This window comes from Athene noctua, chromosome 3 (genome assembly GCF_965140245.1).
Source record: "Athene noctua chromosome 3, bAthNoc1.hap1.1, whole genome shotgun sequence".
Taxonomy (NCBI): Eukaryota; Metazoa; Chordata; class Aves; order Strigiformes; family Strigidae; genus Athene; species Athene noctua.
The window spans coordinates 10,791,659-10,816,071 of NC_134039.1; the positions used below are offsets into that span (position 1 = coordinate 10,791,659).

Below are 24,413 nucleotides of genomic sequence, written 5' to 3' on the forward strand. Positions count from 1 at the left end.
AGTTTCCACTGGAAACATCTACTCCAGGGAGACCAGGCCCTTGAGCACCTCTTTGCCCCAACATGGATTTCATTGGTAATGATGCAGCAATGTGAAGACTTGATAATCTGATTAGGCTGGAAAAATTTCAGACTGAGAAGGGGACGTGTATATTGGCAGTTGATCATTTCTCTTGTTCAGGATGCACAGATACAGTCCCAAATCACACCAGAGGACTTACTGACATAACAACATTGAAAATAAATAGGTGTTTTGATCTACCATAGACTACTCTCTTTGGTTCCCAACCACCTGGCTCCTAGAACAGCTAGAACTGGTCCCTGAGCATCAACAACCTGAACTGTAGATTTTTTTTTTCTCTTTACAGGTAACATGTAGTAGATCACACTTCTTTTTCTTATCATTTGAGCCAAGCTCTCTAATTGTCTTGCCTAGAAACTGTTTGTTTTTGTTTTTTTTTTTTTTTAATATTAACTGAAATGTTCATAAGACCTCTGTCCCCCAAAGACAAATTTAGATAGTGGGTTTTTTATATGAACTCCAGCAATGACAAAAAATTTGCTGAGAAGATATGATTTACATTTTACCACTGCAGATGAGGGTCTGTTTCTCTAGGTCTGATCTGAAGTGGTTTTTTAAGACTCAGTGGTGAGTCTGGGCCCTCACTTGTGTTACATCCAGGCTGTGGTCCAGGAAAAGCCCTTACTGCATACTTGGTTTCTAAAATAGTGACAGCACTGAAGGGTGTACTGAACCAAGCACATTTAAAAATTAGCTAAGTTAACATAAGTTGATTCTGGGCGTATCTGGCTTAGTTTTGAAGGCTTGCAAATCCCAAAAGTGCAATGATGATAGCAAGATCTTAAATACTCTCCTTAAATGGATACTTACTTGTGAACACAGACTGATATATGTACATCTTTTACCATCTCCAGAGTATCCCTTCAAGCAGTTACATACCGCCTACAAGCAAAAACAGATGATATGCATAAATGGAAAGATGTTTGATCTTTTTCAGCATGTTTATATTTAATTTATTTTTGCTTGATTATTTCATAGTGATACGGTGTACATCATCTCTTCTGCAGCAGTTTCTTAGCCAGCGTGAGCAACCATAGACTGAGATTGAGGAGTAACAATTTCCGGGAGGCTCTATCTGCCCTTCCTCTGCCCATCCATCTCTTGTCTGTCCTCTGCTGTCCTGCTTATTTGAAATTATCTCTTTGACATCTGCACATGACCAACTTGCTGGCAAAATAGGCTAAACCTCTAATTTGTTTCCCTCATTTTATTTGCATAGGTTGGCATTCCCCTCTCTTCTCTTCTCTTTCCCTGTTTTTTTAAGTGATGAAACAAATCTTTGAAACACAGTTGGAACTGTGTCCTGATGTTACTGACAACTGGTAATCCGTTTGACACTTGTGTCATGATGACTCTGTTTTGCACTTGCAGTTGTCACAAAGATGAAAAATTAACATGGTTGCAATGAAATTACTTCATTCGTCTCCAATTCACTGCTTAATGGCTCTCAGTTTAGAATTCACATTTAATATGTAGGAGATTGAAAATTCAAGGAGATTTCTGCAGCACAAATAAAACTGCTAGGCAGTGTAATAGCAGTGTTTTATGTACCTGGATGACTGAAAGCCCAACAGAAATCAGACGTGTTTCTGTTGTATAAATGTGACTCTGCAGTCCTGGGATTTTGTAGTGGAGGTTATTATTGCTCCGATGTTAACTATATTCCCATGGGTAAGGAAGTATAAATAATCATGTTCTAGCTACTACTTCCATCCCCAGTGAAGGGTGTATGGAAGAAAATAGCCATCACCTGTCTTGTCTAGAGGGATGTGGAAGGAATTAAGTGGCTCTGTGCTCCCATCAGAAATGTACTGACTTGCAAATGACAGGCAAGGCAAAGAGTTAACTGATCAGTACTGGCAACAAGGGTTGATGGGGTTATTTCTCCTCCTGTCCCTGGACACCCAGAAGGCTGGAGGTGGCCTCTGAGTTCTGGTCTCTGTTTCCTGCATTGCTTTTGAAGAAATACTGTTGTGCAGTGCTCACAGGAGGATTACAGTCCTGCCAACAGACAGTATGAAACTACAGGGGGATGATAAGAAGTGTTGTAATCAGGGTGTTCAGCTTCTTCTGAGATTGTTATAAAAACAGAAACACTAATCTGTGTCACTTGATTGCCTGGGCCAATTTGTTTCTCCTTTCCCCCACTGTCCTTCTATAGTTCTTCTTTCTTTGAAGAATAAGTGGTACTTCTGCATGGGAGACACAGAGCAGTGGAGGAGCGAGTGGATGCTGGTACACTGTAACCCCTATACGACAACTGTGATTCAGGATGGTTTTTTTCCTTGTGAGGATGTTTGAGCTGTGCTGGGAGAAGGGCTAGTCTGAAATGGAATTTTCCCATGGACAGTTTCTATAACAATAAAAGAAACATTATCTGGCAGTACTTTCAAACTGACAGGTTTTCACATCAAAACCTCCCAAAGAAGAAAAATAACTACTTGAAAGAGCAAAACACTGCTTTCTTCTGCAATTTTGGGTTTCTTTTACTGAAACTGATTTTTTCATGTTTGTCCATGCTCTCCATCAAATACCTTTTTGAGGGAAGCATATACTTTTCAGAATTTTTGTTATGAAATCCACTTTTCCATTTAAAAACAAAGTTGAGACGGGGAAATCTTTCTTTATCCAACTGTAAACAGTTGGCCAGTTTTATTTATCTGCACTGACAAGTACTCACTTGATTGGGTCCAGTCTGTGTGCATTCTGCATTTCTATCACATCCACCATGGCTCTCCAGACAAGGGTTGATTTCTTTATAAAACAGAAACCGTAAAATAAAAAAAAGTGACTTCTGAAAACTCAAGAAGGGAGAATATTAAGTAAAGCATACTATGAATGCAGGTTTATGACAACTGTGAATCAATGAAATTCATTCCCTTAGCTACTTAATACTTCAGTCTAGGTCTTGCAGTTGTCTTGGTGAAGGCTAAAACCCTGCCATCAGCATTTCTAAAACCATACCTGGGGAGGTATGATACAACAGTGTCTAAAAGTCTAAGTTTGCAGTGGTCAGAGGAGCATGAGCATATCAAGCTGCCGAAGATGGGCCTATCTGTGTAGAGAGACAGATTTTTTTTAATAAGCTTTGGTGTCACACCACACTGCTATAGTTGCGTGGTTTGCCAAGTACTATCAACCATGTGGCCGGTAGAGATGCCTTTAGCATCAGGGTCTACAGTATCAGGAAATTGCACTTCTGGGTCATAGTGGAAGAAGATTCTTCCATCTACAGGAAAACCCACTCCTGTAATTTCCTTCCGTGTGCTATATGAGACATTGCAAATGCTCACCGATGCAGACTATTCCATCTCCAGTGTACCCAGCATTGCAGACACACACTCTATTGCCAGGCGTTGTTCTTCTGCACTCTGCCTTGGCAGAACAGCCACCGTTGCTAGTCTTGCAAGCATCAATAGCTGAACAGTGACAACAACCGAGATTAAACCAATATGATTAAATGGCTTTTTGCTTTTCAGATTCAGTTGCCTCTGTGTTTTAAAGGGGTTTGCTAACATTTTCTGAACACAGAATCTTTCTGATTTAAAAAGACATAATTTCATTAGTGCCAGATATTTCATACATCTTATTGATTAGGGAAGAGGGAAACCTGAGAAGATGCTTCTAGTCTGGAAGGTAAGAATTTGTCCTGGACTGACTTTCAATCACTTCTCATTTTCTGATTCTGCCTATTCCAACCAAGCAGCAAAAAAGGGACCTTCACGTTCTTCTCTAGATTAAATGGCCATTTGGAGCTTTCCCTTAGCTTGCCTTTTACTGCACACAGATCATACACCTTCTCTTGCAGGAGGTCTAGAGTGTAATACCACCCAGCCCTCCTGTGACAAAAATCCTGGTTATTCATATGGATACTCGTGCTGTCTCTCCAACTCTGGATGAGTCAGAGGCTTGCAAATTGAATTTGCTTGGATTACCCTGAGAGCAAGGAGGGAGCATTTTCTGATCTTCAAATGTTGCTTTAGTTTTTGCCTCAAATGATCCCAAATTGCTGTTTCAGCACCTGTAACAGCCAGAGTGGGGAGATGACTTGTCCTGTAACTTGTTTGCTCAGGCATCTTGTACTGGGGAATAAAGGTGAGTGCAGAGCTACTATTGGGTGACCTGTGTCACACACCTCTTCCTGCGCGTGGGGAATTTCCCACCCGTAGAACAAAATGGATTTGGTTGATTTGGGCCAGAAGAGAAAATGAAAGCAGTGAAACTGCTAAAATCTTGGATTAGGACCCTGCCAGCCATTGTGAGTAGACAAATATGCTTCTGTTCCCAAAAGCATTAGTATTTTAATCAGTTAAGGATTAAGTAAAACAATTGTAAAATTAATTGCAATCGCTGTAGCTGGAAGCAGTCTATTTTGTAAGTCTGGATATGCCACACTCTTGAAGGAACACCTGGGATAAACTGCTCTTGCCCCTTTCTGAGAGTCTCTCAGATCTCTCTGGTCTAAAGAAGCTGGTTTTACCACCCCAGAAATCTGTGCAAGTTCAGAAAGCTGAGGAAACAGTAGGGCTATACAGCTTCCAATTGCTGGAAGTGCTATTGTACCCTGAATTGGCCTCTCTTTGCTGGGCTTTGTTGGGAAAAGGAGTAAAAGTCATAATCCAGGTTTCATTACTCTGCAAACAATGGGGCCTGGGTTGTGCACGGCATGTTCCCTTTTCTCTGGTCTCCCTTAGCACAATGCCTTGCAGCTTGGAGATATTGAGCCCTTTGTTTGCTACGAATCTGCACCTGTTGGGCTCTTAGTTGTTTTGAGGAAACTGGCAGTGATTCTTGTTTTTTAACTGGTGCATAGGGAAGTGCTCATCTCTCACCAGCTCCATCATCACCACAGAGTGCTCCAAGAACATTTTTTTCAAAAGGGAAGAAACACACTTGCCTGTGCAGAAAGTCCCGTTTCCCTCAAACCCAGCTGCACACTTGCAATAGGCAGTGCCATTTGATAGGAGAAGGCAACTAAAAAAATAGTAAGAGAAAGACATCAAAAAAAAAAAAAAAAAAAAGAAAAGGAGTTAGGTCTTTTGTACAGCCCTTGTTTTTGTGCGTTGTTTCAAAGGTAATGTCACATAGAAATAGCAAAACATTTAAGTATACAGTATGCTATAGTTATGACCATAAAAATGAACCTACTTGGACCAGGCTTTCAAAATGCCATTTTTAATGTATTATTTTAAGTATTAAAAATGCATGCTTTGGTCATCCAGTGTCCTATTTTTCTCATGTAGAACCTCAGAAGTTGCATGCCTGCTCACCCAAAAACTGTGCACAAATTTTTATTTTCTGTGCACACAATTTATTGAGGGATGCAGCAGAACTGATGTTCAAGGGTGGGAGCCAGGTATCTGAGTCCTCTGGGTTCAAGTTTGTTTTTTTTCAACAGTTTGGCCTTCTGGATGCAAACATGAGTTTACTGTCCTGTGAACACTGTATAATACAGGGGTTACTCCCTGGTGTCAATGCAGCCAGCACAATCCCATCCTTCCCTGCCACTCCTGCTATGCCTGTAGCTATCCTTGTACCTGCAGGGGTATGGCAGTGGATGAACAAGGCTCAAGAGAAAAACAGTCTGCTTCTCCTGTCAGAAACACTGTTTTGATGCCAGTATGTGTGGGATCCCCCTGAGCAAACTTGAGAGTGGAGTTTTGACAAAAAAGCCTGGTACAATATCACTGCTGTGAACTGCAGCGGGGGAGAGAATGATCTACGTCTGTGAAAAAGGAGGGTTGCCCTTCTGGTTTCTCTTCTCTTACAGAAGAGCTGTGGCTGAAAATGAGCCTTGCCAGCGACCTTTCCTTGTTTTTAAAATGTCTTTGATAATGTAAATCTTGCTGTCTGGTCAATGATGGGGTTCAGGTGCACTTCAGTAAATGGCTCAAAGGGGGTGACTTGCTCCTCTGAAAACTAATTAGTGTCCCAGTATTGGTACTGGACTGCTGAGAGCATTTTTTTTTTTTTTAAATATATTTTGATGTGAAGAGGAGAGCTGTTTCTTGTCAAATGCAGCTCTCTGGTGAAGTCACTGGTGCCAATGGCATTTCTCAGTTGTGTGTGGTGGTGGATGGGACAAATAGGATGAGCAGACAAAGCCCACCTCAGAAACCTGCCTTTGTGATCAATCTTGCCCTGGTCTCCTGTTCTTTTCAGTGCTGCAGGCTCCGTTTCTTTGTATACTGCATGGTAGGTTATCTCACTTCTTTTTTTGCTCTCCTTTTTCTTCCCCCCTGGTCCCCCCAAGTCCCATTTATTTCCCCATTTAGCATGCGTGGTTTGAACTTTTTGGTGTTATCACTGAATATGTTACATTAACATTGCTCTTCCCTTCTCCTCCATATAAGTGGATTTCACACATACTTAGCACTGGTATGGCAGGAGGCATTGCATGCGTCCTCTTTGATTTCTGCAAGAGAAAAAAAAAAAGGAAACAGGGTTCAGAACCTTTTGGGTCAAAATTCTTCTAGTTTCCCAGTATTTTGTTCCCACCATGAAGAGCTGGAGTCTGTTACGAGTTCTGCACCAGACAACTGCGCTCAGTCTGTATAGAGACTCCATCAGTGGGTGCCACTTTGACTCAGTTGTGAGGAAGAGGCTTGTCAATGTATTGCCGGGAAAATATTTCACCAGTTGTCATTTATCTGTATTTAGTCTGGTGAATTTTGCACATTATTAGTTTAATTATATAAGTGTGGGTTTTCTAAAGGAACTGAAATTTGCTCAGGTATAGTAACTATAGCAACTCCAACTATAAAGTTAATTTAATTACTATTTTTTCCCTGGCCAAATTTAAAACTGATATTGAATGATATTATTAATGTGCTTATACCATTTTTTATTTTATTCTATTATATGTAGAGTTTTGAAATAGTTATTTAATACATTTTAATTATGTCTAACTAAAATATAATTTTACTGCCTGTAGGAACTCTATTAAACACAAAATGATTTATTTGATAATTAATTTTTATTAGCAAGAACAGAATTTAATATCCAGTGTTTTGTAGCTAAATCAGCTTATTGAAGCACTTGAGAGGCTTTTGATCTGAGGATCAAAGTGTGCTAGTGTGGTGGTTTGGCTGCCAGGCAGATTAGACAACTGTTTGACCTTCTCTGTGCTAGGTAACTCTGCTTTGCAAAATATATAGACTTAACTAATGGGATATTCTTTTGGGACAGATACAGGGTGACACAGGTAGAGAATTAGCTAAGTAAGGCCTTTAAGACTCAACTGGGTCTCTATTAATAAGGTAATTAACTGCCATAGCACAGGGGTGTCACCCGTATTTCCCAAGCTGCTGGATATCTGGTAGTGCACTGGGATGTGATCACAGCTGTAGTTCTGGCATTTCCTGAAATGCTCACTTCTCACCCCAGAAAAAAAGCAATGGAACACTTACCGGTCTCGCATGTCACCCCTCTCCAGCCAATGTCACATTCACAGGAGCCGTCCCCGCTGATCCCGCTGCTGCATTTCCCGTGGATGCAGGCACAGGCTGTGGGGAGAGATGGGAGGGAACCCCCAGGCAGTGTGTGCAGCAAGGCAGGGAGGGGAAGGAAGAGCAGGAGGGATGGCCCAGACACCTTCTGCTGATGGCACCTTCTGCTCTAGGCTATTTCAAGAAATGCTTTGGCTTGTGCCTATTGGCTTCCACCTATAGAATAAATCTAATTTCAAAATACGCTTCTCTTTCCTCTATTCACAAATACAGGGACTGAAACTGTATTTTAAGGGGAAAGCATTGCTGAAAAAGCAGTACTAAAGAGGATTATTCTTACTGGATGCTGTTCTAAGCTTGTAGCATGCCAGAGTAGGAGGCACTGTCTCCAAACAAGAGAGTAGAGGGAAAATACCATAATGGGGAAGGAAAAGGGGTTAATGATGTTTTTAAGACTGTTTTATTACCCTGAAAATGATGTACCTTTCCAGGACCTAGAACGGACATGGTTAGAAGAACTAAGGGGAAGGTTTTGACATCTCACAAGAGTAGCGAAGGTGCCTGTGTGGTTTGGGGATGCTCAGTACCTTGATCACAGTTGCGGCCATATTTGCCTTCGACGCAGCTTTCGCAGGCCGTGCCGACAAACCCCACTCCACACTCGCAGGCACCCGTACCATTGATGCCATCCAGGCAGACGCCATTTCCGAAGCAGGCGTTCCCTGCTTTTCCCGGGCAGGGCTGGCACTGCTGTCCGAAGAAACCTGCGCAGCACTCCCGCGTCTGGAAACCCAGAAATGCTGTGCTGAGGGCCAGGGTCAGGGTAGTAAGCATGGCAGCAAGCATGTGGCTGGCAGGTATCATCTCTGGGGACTGCTGCTGGATGGAGGTGAACTATAGATCTGGATTTTTCACAGTGCTTCATCTCTGCTGGTCTCTGGCCACGCTCCTTACTGTGCTGGGGCTCAGGCTGCCACCCCAGGTCCTTGGTGGGACCCAGGTGTCCTCCACCACCCCCAGGGAAAGGTGGACAAGATTGTGAGGGACTAGCATGGGATTATCTTCCCCAAACCTGTGCTCCCTCTGCACCACATTGGCTCCCAACCCTTCCTATGCTGCAGCCCTCACCAGCCTTTAATCTTCCAACCTGTAGGTTGGCCTATAAATATATTGCCAGGGACTGCCTTGATGTGCTATATATGTTTAGTGGGGATGACGAAGAGGGTGAAATTCAGGAATGGGGGTGTCTGGCTTTTACTGCAACAGAAGCGGTGTACTCACAATGACAGTTTTAGCACACTTTGTCTGGCACCCGATCTGGATGGTGTACAATCTCATGTTGTTTTCCGAGAGAACACAGTATTTCTTTGCCCCTGCCTGAACAAAAATTGGAGAAACAGCTACACTTCTGAGTAATACTGATCAATTAGTTTCAAATATTTTAAAAAAAATGGAACATTAACTTTTTGTATGCTGTACACTGCCTCACACATTCACAATGAAAATGAAGGAAACACTTTTAGAAATAAAAATGCATTAGCTAAGTGATTTTTGCTAGTGAACATATGATCAATTTAACTCAGTGCCCTATGGCATTTTAAAGATGTGTTCAACACTGCCTTTGTTCAGAATTGAATAGAAATTTTTTCTGAAGTTTGACAAATATTTTTTTTTTTTCTGACACATTTCCTGTTTTTCCTAATTCTTGGAAAACTAAGAGCTAAAGTTCTGCTAAAACAGCTGTTGAAGTGTTATCTTCCAGGTCTGGACATGGTTGGGAAAGAATGCTTGCTGAAGCCTTGCCAGTCTCATTGTAGACTTGTTAGATTTGAGATGAGCATCCTGTTGCTCATTGTCAAGGAAATGTTAATGTTTTTGAGTTTTACCCATGAACACTTCAGCTGGGTTTTGTCAGTCAATAACGGGGTGGATGGGACTTAACCTGCTTTGGATTCATGTTACTGACATAATTAATTAAAAAACAGAAAAAGGTATAAAGGAAAATATGCTTCTATAATCCCAGCAGAGGGGCTTTCCCAGAGAAATTTAGACGCCAAGAAACTCTAGGTCTTATTGTGGTTGGCAGGAACCTGCAAAATATCCGCAGTTCTCATGTACTGGTCCGGGGCATCCAAAGTCCCTGTACTCCAAGTCTCCTTATGACCATAACTCACTGAGTTTGCCCTTCTGTTCTGATTTGAAGGGCTAAAAGCTGCTTCTGTAATTCCCCTGTTAGCAAGCTACTCCAGACCACGCTCAGGTCCCTCAGTTTTGCATGGTAGAAGTCACCTTTATAGTTAGAGAAGGCTTCAGTTGTCCCAATGCACACCAGAAACTGGTCTTTCAGGATAAGGCTATCTTTAAGCTGCTCTTGATTCTGCTCACTTGCTCTCAGGGTGGATTGAATCTACTGACTATAAGTAATATATGTAGCAGGCTGATGTAACTCCAATAACTTTTGTTGAAACTGAGGCAATTATATTAAAACCAGGATTAAATGCATCTCTGCTCAGTTTTGATAAAAAAATAATTAGTATTAATGATAAAATACTTACTATTTCTTTTGTTCCTGGGGGACACCTTGACGGGTACGAACAACTTCTACACTTTTCCTTAAGCAACACAGATGAGAGGTAGTTAACAGACTAAAAATGCATAATTTCCAGCTATATTTTTAAACCTAGCCCTCAGGGTACAGTCAGGATGACCCCTTTGGTAAAGGTGGTGAGGGTAGCTGGACTGCTCGGCAAGGAAGAACATCCCTACCAGTGGATCTGTAGGGATGCCCCATGAGAAGCCTTCTCCCAAGGGGAAGGAGAAGGAAAGATCTGTTGGATATTTCTCTTTGCTCTTCTAGAGCAATTCTTCCTAAAGGCCTCCCCACTCAAAGCACAGTAAAAGGTAAATCCTGAGCTAGGACACACTTTGCCTGTGGCACAAGGGCAAGGACAGCTTAGAAATGGAAAACTCATACCATGTGTATGTCCTATGCTATATGTGTGTGTGAATCATTTGCACACGTAAGGTCAGCTTCTACAAAATTCTTAGATATATGTTGTACCTAGCAGACCCTGTTTAATATTATTCCTGTTTAGATAACTATGTCCTTACATTTAGTAAGGCTTAAGCGCATGTTGAAGTATGTTGCTGCATTTGAATATAGCAGGGAAAATAAATTTCCATGTGAAAACAAAGGACTATGTGCAAAGGACCTGAGAGAGCAAAGCTGGGGAAAAGCCTTGAGTGAAATATACTCAAATATGGGACTGTATCCCAAGGAAAAGATTAAGCTGCAAAAGTTCATGCCTGTTAAATTTGTTGTAACTGAAGCACAAGTCTCACTTTTTCTTCCTTGTCTAGTTTGTTGCATCCTTCATAAAAAGGGAGGTAAGTTGCCTGGTTGCTGTCCTATTTGACTCACTCAGGAAAGGAAACCTTCCTCTGCCAGTTTGAGGAAATCGCATCCTATTCTTTAGAGGAATGTAAACCCGTTTATATTTCATATGTAAAAGAAACAAAAGACGGAGAATGCTTTACTCAGAAGGTATAAGGAATTCATGTGCACGTGCAGTTGTAATTGACACTTGGAATGAAAAGAAAAATTTTTCCTTACTAAAAATATTTTATTTTCCATTTTTTCCACTTGTTTACTTTATAAAAAGTGATCTGCCTAAGATGATGTATTAGAATAGTGCATTACAATTATTTTCTGAAAATTAAAGCTCAGGAATTGCTTATTCCTGTGCTACTCTGATTATATTGTATCCAGGCTGTCAGTACACCAATTGCAGGATCCAATATGTCTTAATATATGCTAAAACTCTGGTAGGAATATCTCTCGTGGAAAATGCGTGCATTCCTTACTGGGAAATAGTGTCACTTATCCTGTACATTTGAGCTGTGTTTGGCTATAGACCTCTCCCATGGGCTCTAAGCCTCTGTACGAATAGAACCACTTACGATGATCATGCTATCATTGATGTCACATCTGTTCTTCTGGATTTCCAGGACCTTTCCCAATCCATGAATAATTCCTTTGTCTGTTGCAACATTTGTATAGCTTATAGGTGCATCATTTATGAATAGCTGCAAAAGAAATGCAATCAGTTAGAAAGCAGCAGAGCTGTTTGGTAGCTATATGGTAACTAGCAGTAGGAGGTGAAAGGAGGAGCAATGTGCAAGTTTCACTTCAGGAAAACCAATGAATGTAGTTAACTTTGAGCATTTGTTCACATCCCAGTTGCTGCATTTAAGAGCTTCACTGGACTTGAGGGCATGAGATGACTTGCAGCCTGTTGAAGTTTCTTATCAATAGGATTTGGCAGAGCAGATTTTTTCACCATGGGGTGTAAAGGTAAAGGGTTTAAAGAAGGAGCCTAAAGCAAGCCAAGAGCTGGGTTTGCTGTCAGTGGGGGATGAGGGACTTCAGAGAGGCTCTCCCAGCTGCTTCTTCAAGGAGGACTTTCATCATCTCACTGCTACTCCACACTCCCATTGTGCCCTCACTACCAACAGCTCCATGAGCACATACTTTTCAAAGCTTATGGCGTGGGCAGAGCAAACAGCAGGGCTGAAACTGCTTTAGTAAGAAACTTGCTGTCCTCCTTTGCCTATGCCCAGAAGGAACTCTGGGACAGAGGGGAAATACCAAGTTCCCTTCCCATCTGTGCCACAAAATTGGGTGCATCGCTTAATCTGGCTGTGCTTGATTTTCCCATGAGTGGTGTTGAAAGGCAGTTCATATTTATTGCCCAATGCTTCGAGCTCTTAGGATTGGAAATGGAATAAATCCACAGAAAATAGAATTAATGTTTTATAATTGAAGGTGGGTTTCTAATAGCTCTTGGAAATCGGATTAATGACTGCTTTGCATTGCAGACTTGTAGCTGCTAGAGATGAGCGTCCACCATAGTAGCTTCTAAAATGCAATGCTAAATGTGAACAGCACAACCAAAATCAAATTCAGTTAAAGATCTCTTTGAGGGTGACTCTGAATTAAGCAGCTCTGAGAGAGACAGTGCATTTGAGTGACAACTTTTGTGCTGTTACATCCCAGAAGCTAATGGGCGCTGCACAGTTCCTTTTGACTGCATCTTAATTTAGAGTTGAAGCTAGATTTGTAAAAAGCAGGAAACGTGTTTCTCCAAGCAAGTGCAGACAGCAATACCTGGCCGTTGTGGAGGAAGAACCCAACCTGGTAGGAGAACCCTAGCATGGTCTCCCTGTGCATGCCATTGTGCAGGCTGTTCTTCAGGAGCTTCTCATCCAGCACAACATGATAGCGGATTTGGCCTTTATCCTGCAAACACACAATTAAATTCAGAGTTACATAACAAAGCATGAAAAGTTATTAGAGACAGTTTTCCCAAAGGGTATAAGCCAAACTTAGATTGCCTAGATTTACAGAGAAGCTTTGCCAGCAGGAATATTGGAGAGTCTGCATTCCTGTCATAAAGAATCATTATTGACCATGGGGGATAAAAGGCTGTTGAACTGATGAGACCATGGTTTGCTTGAGCCGGGCAGTGTCTCTTTGTATAAGGCTGGCTGACAGATTCAGAGAAAAATCAGTCAGATGACTTTTTTAGGACTCTGAACTTCATGAGTTCATTTGACATTGAAAGTTGCATATTCATGAGTGCTTTTATGATCTTCCCCATACACATTCTTTCTTCCTTTGGGAATCCCTGAATCACCTATATATGATTGTTTGCAGTAATTTATAGTGTTTGGTTTTCTTTTTTTTTTTTTTTTAAGTCTTTAAGGTCATCTTCTGTCAATAAAGTCTTAGAGTACCTGTTAAATGGAAAGTTTTCTGTGCCTCATTGCTAGAGTGTGTGAATTTTTCACTGATGTGGTGAAATTTTCCATTGTACATCAGAATTTTGTGAGGCCTTCCCAAGGCCTCTGCATCTTGTTCCAAAGCAAGGGACTCCCAGAGCTCTCCCTGACTTGGAGAAGGAAGCAGAAGTAGGATGTGTTTGTGAGACATTTGTAGATGTGAGAGAAGCTGGGGCATTTGGAGTCTTTAGAAGCTGTCTAGCCAACAGATAAAATGCTGCTGCAGCTCTGTGTCTTTGCAATAAAAGATGCTTGTGGGAAATCCTATTGTCTACTGTCCCCTTGTTCTGAATGTTCGTACTGCTCCTTGCTCTTCTGCTCCTTCGAAAGTGTGTGAAAACATGAACCAACACCAGGTTGCAAGATTTGTGACGTTGCCTGGCTTTGCCCACAGGGTGAAATAGTGGGGTTTACATCCCTGAGGGTGGGACCTATTCTATTTTAATTTTCACATATTTGACAAAGAAATATTTGCAGTCAAGAAAGTGGGAATTAAGATAGAGATAATCTTGATCAGTGTCCAACCCTGTTTAATTCTCCTGACTTGGATGATTTGGAGGAAAAGTTAACTCTCCTTTATCTTGATTTCTGTCTTTAATCACTAGGAAAGTGAGAACAAAACCTTGCTTCATCAAGGCCAAGAAATGGGTTCTCTTCCCTGTGCCAAGCTCTTCCTTTTGTAGCAGTTTCTCCCAAGGTATTTCATGAAGAGGATAAGGCTTAGGCGAGCTCAACCTTATGGTTGTGTTCTGATTTTCTTTGTCAGATTGCCACACCAGACAAGGTTGGGAGGATAGAAGAAAGACTGAAGAAACATTGGTAAGTGGTGGAAATGAAAAGGATTTCTCTGTGTGTGTAATCCAAATCCAGTGGGATTGGTATCCTGCATGCGTCTCAAATTTTGCTATAAATGCTTCTTACAGTGATCTAGAAATGATGTTGTGTCATGAAAACTAAAATAGCAGTTAAAGTAATTTGAGCAGGTGTAGCTTGATCACGCATGAATTCCTCTGGTGAGGCAGCAAGCAGGACTTTTGCCATGGGTCTGCTAGTTGGTGGTAAATGTTTTGGGGTGAGTTATTTGAACCCTGTGCTCCTCAGCTTCCTGGCTGTAAATGGAGACTATGAAAGCAGGGACAGAGTGCGTCAGGGTAAATATTTACGGAAGAGGCAGGAAAGTATTAATGTCATTGAGCAAGTCATGGGCGAAGCTTTCTCTGCAAGGTGTGGCTCTCAATACGTGTGTTCGATAAAGCTGTTTCAAACTGGAGCAAATACAAGGAAAGGCACTGGGATGATGCAGGAAATGGATAGCTTATCTTGGGAGGAGACCCACAGGATTGAGAAGGCTGTTTGGCCTTGTAAATATGTCAGGGCACAAATGCCAGAGAGAGAAAGTTGTTTCAGCTAAAGGATATTCCTGGCATAAGAATCAAAGGATATAAACTGGCCGGAGGTGTGCTGTCAAAATAATATAAACTAGCTCTGGGCATGAGGACTGATGTTGGCAGGGGAGGTGGATCGGACTTGTCTGCAGTAGTGGGAGGAGCTGGTGTCCAGGTCCGGCAGGAGCCTGGTGTGGGGCTCCTGGGAGTGGGCAGCAGCAATGGGGTTTAACCAAGGACATTTTTCTAGCCAGGAAAAGTTTGGAAATTTTTCTGAGTCATGGGACTGACAAACAGTGCTTGTAAACTGGTCTGCAGAAAGTGGCTGGCCATAGTGTTCCTGCAGGAGTGACAGGGCAGGCATCTGGATACTTTTAAGAGTCATAATATTTTGTAGTGTTATTAATTATGAGGTTGCCAGTGATGACAGGGGTCTGGACATGTTCACCTAGGAAACTCATTTCAGTTTTATTCCTAGTCATTCCTGTACTGGATCTTCTTTACAATAACCCCCCCCACCCCCACCCCCCCAAAAAAAAAAGTCTGCTAATGAAATGTCTTGGATATTATCGGCGTGGTTTTAATCTAGAGAAGTACCAACTCCAGAACAAATAGCTAGGCTCTTCCAGCAAGCCAGGTGGATCCATCCCTCCTCACTACCTCTTGTGTTAAAACCAAATCCCTTTTCCTATTTCTGTGTCCTCTCAATCCATCCACTTGAAACCGAGGTGAGATACTGAGATGTTAAGACAAGTCTTGTGAGTAATACATACCAGAGTAGTAGACTTCTTATCCCTTAGGTAATTTTCTATGGCATCATTATTTGGGGCAAAGACTGTGTATGTATTTGCAGCTTCTATTTCATTTGCCAGGCTGTATTGCTGTTGTGAAACACGTAAAACCAAATCAGAATAACCATTGATAGTCTAATACCAGTCCAAATGCAAACAAAGCAGAGAACCACTTCTAATCTTAAAACGATGTGAAAGCTTACAATAACATAGCCCCTGAAAATGGAGTAATCGGGCATTTGCTCCAGGCGGGCCAGCAGCCTTGGCATGACGGTGCTGCGGAGTGGGGTCAGAACCTGAAAAGGGAGCAGATATCCCACGTCAGCGCATGTGCACACGCTGTGGTTGCACCTGCAAGGATCAGATGCAGGACAAAATGCTGTTCTGTGCAAATACTTTTTTTCCAAAAGCTGTTAATTATTTTCCACTGCTTGTTGTGCAGAGGAACAAATCCTCCCCATGTGGCTGTATACCTTATCAATAACGTGTATGATCCCATTTGTGGATGCAATGTCGCCAGCCACGATGTGAGCGCCCTCAAGGGTGACGTTCTGAAAGAGGGAGAGGAGAGAGGGTCTGCTTGGCACAATGGTGGTAGTTTCCCTTCGTTTCATGCTGTGAATTTCCACACCTTCCCAAAGGCTTGCCTGGGGTCCACCACAGCTCTCCTCAGGCTGGTCCACACCAGAGGCTGGGTTACCCTCAGGGAACCCTGCACAGGAGAGGTGTCTTTGGGACTCTGTGCTGTCCCCCCAACACAAACTGGCAAAACCATGGGGTTGCTTGCCCTGGGGTGGCTACTCGGGGTAGGTGCGTTCACCCCTACCCCATGCAGGATGAGTTCCTGTGCTGATTCACGCCCCCCCATTTCTATGCAGTTTTGAAGGACACCATTCATGATTTTTCCTTTGGGGCATGGAGGTAGGGGGAAGTTTTCCCTCCCTTAATGGAGATGAATTGCTTAAAAAGGGCCATACCTATTTCCAGAAAATCCTCAGAATGTGGAGTACTAAATAACAAGGCTGAGGGGAAAGGGATGTCAGTTGTAGTTGCTAACCATTAAAATTTCCTTCAGGTGGTTTGGGACAATCAGGTTGCACATGTGGACACATGCACGACATCGCTGTTTCCTCCTACCTTCCCAGTTCCCTAAAATAAATTATTGGGTTTTCTTGATACTTTTTGTCTTAAATTAGTTCACACTAGCTGCTCCAGGCAGGGACTGTGCTTCTGCTTGACTACAAGACTGTCCAGCATTTTTAGCAGCTACTAGGACATTAGGAATAAATAACATTGTGGACAAATTTCAGCTATGTAAAGTGGTGGAGAAACTCAAGTTAATGTTTCTCCCAGAGGGCCCAATATAATTGATCCATTCCTTTAATTTTATGATTATTATTTTTTTTTTAAATACAGGTACATGTGTGGATTTGTAATATGAGAAAGTGGCAGTGATGGTTAGGGTTTGGTATATGATACCACTGTGGTTTGCAGGTCATCTCACCCCATTTTCTTTAGACAAGTGTAGAAAGTTGCTCTGTAGAGATGTTGCCAGCATGTCAGATGATGATAAATTCTGGAAATCAGCAAAGCTGTAAGCTCCTGTCAATACATGATACCTAAAGGAAATTAACTGGATTTGAAGGTTTTGTATTTTCCTTTTTTTTGTTCAGATAAATATGCTTAGTGTCTCTAAAACCGGTGTAAAGCAAGAATTGTTTGCACAATACCTAGTTCAGCTATGTTCTGATCTTAGCTAGGCCTTTAAACATTTCTGACATAATACAATTAATGACTTTGTTTTCAGTGGAGTTGCTACAGAGATTCATACCATTGTAACTAGATGGGGAATCTAATGTCCCTCCCTTAAAATTATAATAATTGTCTTGCTCTAGTGGCTTCAGACAAAGGCTTGTTTGGCATAAAAAGCAATTCATTAAAAAAACAAAACCCCTAATCCATTAGCATACTTCAGTAGAGTTGGGATGTTACTCTTTGACATCCAAAAGGCTTTCTCATCTTCATCCATGTTTTCAATTGCTTGGAGAGAAGGAACGAGGACAGTTAGGTTTGAGGTGGTTGACAATACCGAGTTTATCTCAGCCTCCTGCATGAAAGTAAAGAGGGTAAAATAATTAATCCTAAGGATGATCTATAAATAGCAGCTGGTGACTTTTTAGCAAGGTGGAGTATGTGACGTGCTTTGTGACCAGCATGGAGAGGAAAAACTATTATGCGGAGCAATGACTTGAACAAAAGTACTTAGAGCTATACAAAAATTGTACATGAGTGTCCATTTTATACAGGATAGATTGCCGGCATTTAAAGAGCAGAAGCAACATTTAGGTCAGAATTGGTTTTTAGTATGAAACACCTAAGTTGCCTCCCACAAAAATGAGTCTGTCTCATGGATTTTATTTTATGTATTTGAATGTTAAAAAAAATATCATGGTGATAAATACTAGTGGTTACTGATAACTTCAAGTAACCTGCTCTTACAGAGCACTCCACACTATTTAATAGATAGAAGGCTTATGAACCATAAGAAACACACGTAACACAATGTTCCCATTTGGAATAAGACTATTTAACACGACTGGGATTTTTCAAGATGTCCAAGGGATAGCTGTGCCACTAGCACTGCAGTGAAGCTTTCTGCTGACAGATCTAATTTTAGGTGGGGGAAGTGAGCTCTGTAGTGTACATGGACTGCTTCATCTTCCATATGTTTGTACCTGCCTTAAGAATGGAGAGAGCCTCCACTAAAGAAGATTTTTCCAGCTTTGTAGATTTTTTTTTGTGGGGTAGAAAAAGGAGAGCTAAAGATTTGAATGTGTTCTTGCTGAAAGAGTTCTCCAAACTTTTCAGAGGCTCCACAACTTGCCGTTTTTGGTACTGCAAAACTTGAGGGAGCAATATGATCTTGGGTTCTACCTTTTTGCAGCTGGTATGCTGCCTGAAAGCTGGCTTGCTTTTGATAGTCCTTCAATACCCATACTGTGTTTTAAGTCAAGAAGGGAATTGGTTCCCTTAAATAGCTGGGAATTTTGTCTCTCTTAAGATCATCTTTCTTTTTAGCCATCATTACTGTCACCTTCCAAATATTTAAATATAGAAATAGCAACAGACTTCCCTTTCTCATCCTTCCTGACCAGCAAGAAAAATACTTGGTTATGAAAAGTGGTAAACATCACATTCCTGCTCAATTATGAAGTTAAAAACTCCACAGATGGATATACCTCCCTGTTTTGCTCTTCTTTGTAGCTATCACTATTTAAGGGATACCATTTCTCTGAAGTGTCACAGAAATTTCCAGGTCCCTGTTTCAACAGATTATACAGAAACTGTTCCCTGATTTCTGACCACCCCCCCTCCGCCGCTTCTTTCATCATCTAAAGACCACATTAGCAGATGAGCAGCCTTTCTTATTGTGCTCATTTCTTTAACTTCATTAGTTTCTCTGTACAGTGTCCAGTGCTGCAGCCTGAGCCCTGGGCCAGGCAGATAACTGATTTAAATTGGCCACACTGGCCTCTCTTTTCAGCAGGTCCCTGAGGTCCCTGTTGCAATTGCGTGCTTTAATGGTCCCTGAGCCGTCTAACTTTGGAAAACATGAAAGCAACTAATACACTGTGACTTCTGCTTCTGATGCCCTTCCTTAACATATCCCTGTTCCTTTCTGTTTGCCGTGTATTTGCTATATGTTTCTTATATTTAGGTTTTAAACTCTTTGTTGAAGAAACAGCATGATCTTTATTGATACAGTGCCAACCACAGTGGTGTAGTACCTCTAATGTTACTGCTGCCCTAGTTATAAGTGATAGCATGTGAAAATAAAAAGCAGACAGTGGCAATCAATCCAGAATATCTGGGTGTTTTTTCCATCTAAATTGGTGTTTCTTCCCTAATCTGAAGCCAAACAAGTTAATCTGTTTCTTCATGTCCTGCATCTCAGCCGGCACAGACTGTTTTTTCCTTGTTTGCCATGGCAGCAGCAGACTGACCAGCCATACGGTTGCATTTTCCTGGCATGGCGCTCAGTGAAAATGGGAAGGGTAAGGCATTGCCTTCCCTCTTCATTTGCTTGTAGTTTTATCGCATGAGAGAAGTTGGAAGGAGCCACTTGGCATATTGAGGCTCTGCTTGAACCCCACTGCTTGTTGTCTGGACTAAAGTGCATTTATGTACAGAGCTAGTCATGGCTTATGTAGCCCCTTGCTTCAGAGAGAGTGGCTTGTAACTTGATCTTTTGCTTGTGGAGCTTCCTTACTTGCCTGAATTTGGGATCAGGCAGAAATAGGGAACCGGATGATCAGCCCTGCTGTGACTGACAGGAGAGGCACTCTGATGCCTCTCCAGAGCTTGGGCTTCTGCTGTGTGATGGGAGTATTGCTGTGAGTTTCCCGTTTCTAAAGTCTAAAAGGCTCATGGTTTTTTGCAAACTTAAACACACTTAAAAAAAAAAAAAAAAGCGTACTTACATTAACCCATTGGTTGAATGCTGCTGCTTCTGATAGAGTAGATAACTCCTGATTAGAAACAGAAAGAGACAGCAATGAATATGTAAGTTATACTTAGCTGTACCAAAGTACTCTTGCTGTAGCCTGTGGTGTAACCTGCTGTGTCTGGTCTGGCTGATGTGATGTGAAAGAGGAGGTTCTCAGTGTGTGTGAAAAGGGAGGACGTCTGTGGTTTTGTAGTACTGATACGTGCTGGTAATGGGAATATGGTGAGTTACCAAGTCTTTTGAAAATCAGACCATCTATTTCTTAGGTGTATTAGGTGTACCTGACCTTGGAACATAAGTTATATAGGCTAAGCATTAATTTTCTGGGAATGTAAACCTAAATCTTTTCAATGCAAAAATAATTGGAAAAAATGTATGTTGTTTTGCTTGGCATTTGCACAGCATCTTACACATCATCCTGCAAGTGGAGAGCCTTTATCCTGCCACAGAACTTTGAACAGAGATAGATGATGGTATGAGCAGGGATGGCAGATAGTGCTAAGAGCCATGTAAGATTATTGCCAATGGCTGGGGCAGCTGACAGTCTCATTTTTCCTCTGCTGTTAAATGCATATTTATTTCACCAATTTACTTGTTTTTATTTTATTTGCCTGCCAGTTAGCATGGTTTGTTTTAACATGATAAATTGACCTTTTCCATTGAGATAGACCTCAAGGCAGAACTTTGGAAGAACTGGGTACTCGCTGCTCCCAGCTGGGAGGTGAGTGCTTAGCACTTCGGCGCATTAGGCCTCTAGGGCTGGCATTTTTCAATTTGTCTTAAGGAAATATGATCGGATCCCTTAGGCCCCTTTCCAAGCTGTGTTTTTAAACACAGCAGATCATTTTTTGTATTGGGCAAGAGTCTCCAGCAGGAATGCTGCAGATAGCACTGGTGGGCATCATATTTTTCTGTTTATAATGGCTTTGCTAGCTCTCTGGTTAATATCCAGTGTGAGAACTGTGCAGTAGATCTTGTGCTCGGAGAAGACAACCATCTTACTTACAGCTGCAGCATTTCCATAGCATATTCTACCATCTCCTTCGTAGCCCTTTGGGCACACACACTCCCAGCCACGAGAAGACTCAAACTGACAAGTTGCCTTTGAACCAGAAAAAAAGAAAATTTGTCAAATATTCAGGAGACCACTCAAGAGCAAGGATAGCCTGTAAAGCCTCTTACTGAAACCCATTTGTATACAAACATAAATTTAACAAAGGATCTTTGTACTATCTTTCATGGATGTCCTCACCCTCCTACAGGACAAATCCCATGAGCTGAGGGCACTAACTCCCTCACCTGCCCACGGTGCACTAAGCCTACAGCAATCCAAGCCCTTGCTCCACCCTTTCTTATTTCCTCCCTATATAAACTGGGCTCTGTTCTTTCTCCTGATTATGGCAGATCCAGCCTCAGCTCCCCAATGTGCTTTGCTTTATCTCTATCCCTGCCTGAGGCCGGCGTGGCTCTTGCAGGCACTACAGAGCACAGCAGAGCCTGCAGATCTGCTGAACACATGCAGCTACTGATAAAGCTGATAGATGCCTGCGTAGAGATGCGTGATGTGGGTAAACATCCCAACAGGCTAGTGCATCCAAATGGTAATTGCTGGTAGAGAAGCAGCATTTATTTATTCCAGGTTTGAGATAATCCTTCTGTACAGGCAGAACTGGGAGCAGCCCTTGCAGTCTGTCCTCAGCACACATACCATGCTGACGTGGTTTGCATAGCATTTTTGGTGCTGGTAGCACTGCTTGGAAAGCTTTGTTTCAACTCAAACAGAAATTGCAGGCTTGTAATGGCAAGGAAATTCTATGGTGTGCGCAGGAGGCGAGGTGTGATATGTATCTGAACACTTTGTTCAGGGAATGATTAATTACTCACCAGATGATGGCATTTTCCATTTTGTTCCAGGCACGAGTTTACGGGTGTGCATTCAATTCCATTCCCCCGAAATCCATCTTTACACTTGCAGTCATTCTGTCGTTTCAACAAAACATAGCAATTCATTAAAATGATTAAAATAGTGTGCATATTCTAGATGTGGTGAATTAGTCTCTCTGCGTTTCTGCGTAGCTCCATTGACTTCAGTGGAATGACACCAATTAACATCTCTGGAAGACCTTTATACCTGACATCTAATGTACTTACTAAAAAGTATTTGCTGCCAGAACACCACCACATAGGAGGGAGGGAGCACTGGGATAGGAGCTGAAGGGGACTGATTTGGGTAGAGTATGCCGTGTGGAAATAACCTTGTGGCTGGGATGGAGAGGAGAATTTGGGGAAGAAAACAGTGTAGGGAGAACTGACAAAGCAAAATGGGTGAGGACCAGTACTAAAGGTGAATGTGAGAGTACGTACCTGACCGGGCCCAATGTATATGCAGGTGGCATTATCGTGGCACCCTGCTGCAGCAGGCAGCAGGCAGTTGTTGATGGCTGAGCAGTCCCTTCCATCGCCTGTCCATCCTGCCTGGCAAACGCATGTGTGCTCTCCTGGGCCCGTCTGAACGCACTCAGCCTGGGGGGCATGCAGAGGCATCTGTTCAGGACAGTTAGGTGGTACCTGACTTTAGGTGCAAGGCTTGTCTAAGCAACAGCGATGCCACTGTCTGAGGAAAGAGCTTGAAACTGCAGTGCAAATTGCCACTCTTCCTTCTGCAAAAGTTTCTGCCCAAACCTTTCTTAATTTTACCTACTTTTCTGTGGTGTCAGGCTCTGCGGGAAAAGCACATACTTACATTGATATTGCAGCCACCTGGGTTTAAAGCAGCACAAGGATCGATTTTGCTGCAGCTCATGCCATCTCCCTCATAGCCAGGTTTGCAAACACAGCTATAGAGACAAGAGAAGAGAAGCATTAAATGTGATAGGACAGCTGTAAAGTGAAGCGATTGTTTTCCACTGTAACCTGCTATTTATAGGCAGCTTAAAATTGCTAACCCTGGATTCATGCTGCAAGTAGTTTAAATGCATACATTATGGGTTTTTTCCAAAATATTGACTGGGTTAATTAAATCAAATCAGGGATCCATTCTCTGTGTATGAGACGGAGAATGAAATTAATTCCATGATGATGTGATCTTTGCAAAGGTGAGCTGGCATTGCTCTTTCTTTCAGGGACTCAGAAGATAGCTCTCTCCCTGAAATGCATGAGAATGAGCCCCCCTGTTTCACTGGGTTGTCCCCCCCCCTCTCCGATTAACCCATATTGGAGGGAATTTCTTAAGCATTCAAGTTACACAGCATCCCCCATTCTGCTTTCTGTGGTGACTCATTATGAATACACTGCGGCAAGAGGCAGAATTGCTGCATGTGAGGGTGAGCATGAGGCAAGTGTAAGGCAGCTGTAGCAGTAAAACAGGGGTTTGGAGAGCCTGTGCTGAAGTCTGTGGTGTTGTGGCATGAAAATCTTACCTGAGCTGACCAGAGTGAGCTATCTATCCCCAAACTGCTTGAGAGTTTAATTGTTGTTCAGCAAGGTTCAAACTCCTAATCCACTAAGGGATGGTTAGAAATAAGTTCCCAAGAGCCTTTGTAGATGTTGGCAGGAAGGCGGCCTTCTGAACAAGGGTCGGATCTGTATGCATCTATCTTACCAGTGTTAAATATACTGTACAGGATAGGGCATGGAGAACTCTTAATTACTACCTTGCAACTCAATTTTGATGCAGTGCATGTTTAAACTTATTTGCTGCATAGCAGTATTTCAGTGGCTGATGTTTGTGTACTGCTACTAGGCACTATTTTGGTCAACAAATGAGGGAGAGCTGCAGCATAGTTAATTAGATGCAAGTTACTGACTTACCTCACTGCACCATCGCTAAGCTGGCAGTCTGCATGTGCATGGCAGAGCCATAGGGAGGGCTCACAGGGAACAACTTGCTTATCACAGAGCTTCCCTGTGTATCCACTTCTGCATGATCCAGGAAGACAGATCCCATCGCTGTCTATTCGGTTATCGCACTTCCCGTAAATGCAGAGGCACTCTACCAGAGATAAATTACAGTGTGCAATTCCGTAGTGGTAAAAGGCATCTATCCTTAACATTTCCTATGAATCGAGTCATCCATTTTTTCTAGAATCTAAACTTTGTATTTTTGTTGGAGGATTAATGTTTATTTATCATAGCCATGTCTTTTCAGGTGTGTTTCATGGGTAACTATATAAAATCTATTGTGTCTTTATAGTGGTCTTTCTATTTATGGATTTCAAAGTACTTCAGAGAAGGAGGAGCAAAATACCGTGTCCTAGGCTCTTAAGGCTGAAGTTACTTACATCTTTTGGCATACTTTCAGTGATACAGGAAGACTTTTAATACTTAGTCCACAATCCTACAAATTGCATAGTGCTGTGCT

At 42.1% G+C, this 24,413-nt stretch overlaps 1 protein-coding gene across 3 annotated transcripts in view; it reads right to left on the reverse strand.

Moving 5' to 3' along the window:
- Positions 1-24,413, reverse strand: part of STAB2 (stabilin 2) — an 87,702-nt gene that overhangs the window by 25,738 nt on the left and 37,551 nt on the right. For all 3 annotated transcript variants that reach the window (XM_074901963.1, XM_074901961.1, XM_074901962.1), the window contains 22 exons: positions 23,864-24,044; positions 22,797-22,890; positions 22,418-22,576; positions 21,938-22,033; positions 21,060-21,155; positions 20,028-20,075; positions 17,517-17,653; positions 17,051-17,165; positions 16,020-16,097; positions 15,750-15,842; positions 15,529-15,636; positions 12,697-12,828; positions 11,490-11,615; positions 10,085-10,141; positions 8,811-8,906; positions 8,117-8,312; positions 7,491-7,586; positions 6,451-6,496; positions 4,979-5,055; positions 3,375-3,500; positions 2,762-2,835; positions 892-963 (listed from right to left, as the gene is read on the reverse strand). In XM_074901963.1, coding sequence (XP_074758064.1) covers positions 892-963; positions 2,762-2,835; positions 3,375-3,500; positions 4,979-5,055; positions 6,451-6,496; positions 7,491-7,586; positions 8,117-8,312; positions 8,811-8,906; positions 10,085-10,141; positions 11,490-11,615; positions 12,697-12,828; positions 15,529-15,636; positions 15,750-15,842; positions 16,020-16,097; positions 17,051-17,165; positions 17,517-17,653; positions 20,028-20,075; positions 21,060-21,155; positions 21,938-22,033; positions 22,418-22,576; positions 22,797-22,890; positions 23,864-24,044 — 2,303 coding nt within the window. The remainder of the gene's footprint in view (positions 1-891; positions 964-2,761; positions 2,836-3,374; positions 3,501-4,978; positions 5,056-6,450; positions 6,497-7,490; positions 7,587-8,116; positions 8,313-8,810; positions 8,907-10,084; positions 10,142-11,489; positions 11,616-12,696; positions 12,829-15,528; positions 15,637-15,749; positions 15,843-16,019; positions 16,098-17,050; positions 17,166-17,516; positions 17,654-20,027; positions 20,076-21,059; positions 21,156-21,937; positions 22,034-22,417; positions 22,577-22,796; positions 22,891-23,863; positions 24,045-24,413) is intronic.